The 403-nt window shown below is 62.8% G+C and overlaps 1 protein-coding gene across 1 annotated transcript in view; it reads left to right on the top strand.

Annotated features, from left to right (window-relative positions):
* The first annotated feature begins 250 nt into the window (after positions 1-250).
* Positions 251-403, top strand: part of LOC104282761 (kallikrein-8-like) — a 5860-nt gene continuing 5707 nt past the window's right edge. Inside the window, exon 1 of the mRNA XM_009880887.1 lies at positions 251-282. Coding sequence (XP_009879189.1) covers positions 251-282 — 32 coding nt within the window. The remainder of the gene's footprint in view (positions 283-403) is intronic.

Below are 403 nucleotides of genomic sequence, written 5' to 3'. Positions count from 1 at the left end.
CCCAACCATCTTCAGCCCCAAGTTCTGGTCGCCACCAAAGAGCCACGTTGTGGGGTTGACCCCACTGGAGAGGTTTCCTGGTGCCCCCCAACCATCTTCATCCACCCCATAGTCCTGCTAGCCACCAGGGAGCCACGTTTTGACGTTGACCCACCGGAACCTCATCCTGGTGGCCCTCCAACCCATCCTCCTCCCACTCCTTTCTCCTCCACCACCACCTCCGCTCCGAACCTACGGATTTTCCCACGGCATGGCGGCGGCGGCGGCGGTGGTGGTTCTGGGGTGAGGATGGGGGTTGGCGGAAGATTCCGGAACGGCTCTGGGATTAGAGGAGAAGGCGGAGGAAGAGCCGTTTCCTCCTCCCGGCTCCGGATAAAAACCCCGACCTCGGCGGCGGCAGGAG

This window comes from Charadrius vociferus, unplaced genomic scaffold, assembly GCF_000708025.1.
Source record: "Charadrius vociferus isolate BGI_N301 unplaced genomic scaffold, ASM70802v2 scaffold580, whole genome shotgun sequence".
Lineage (NCBI taxonomy): Eukaryota > Metazoa > Chordata > Aves > Charadriiformes > Charadriidae > Charadrius > Charadrius vociferus.
The sequence above is the reverse complement of the archived record's forward strand: the minus strand, read 5'-3'. Positions and strand labels throughout refer to the sequence as shown.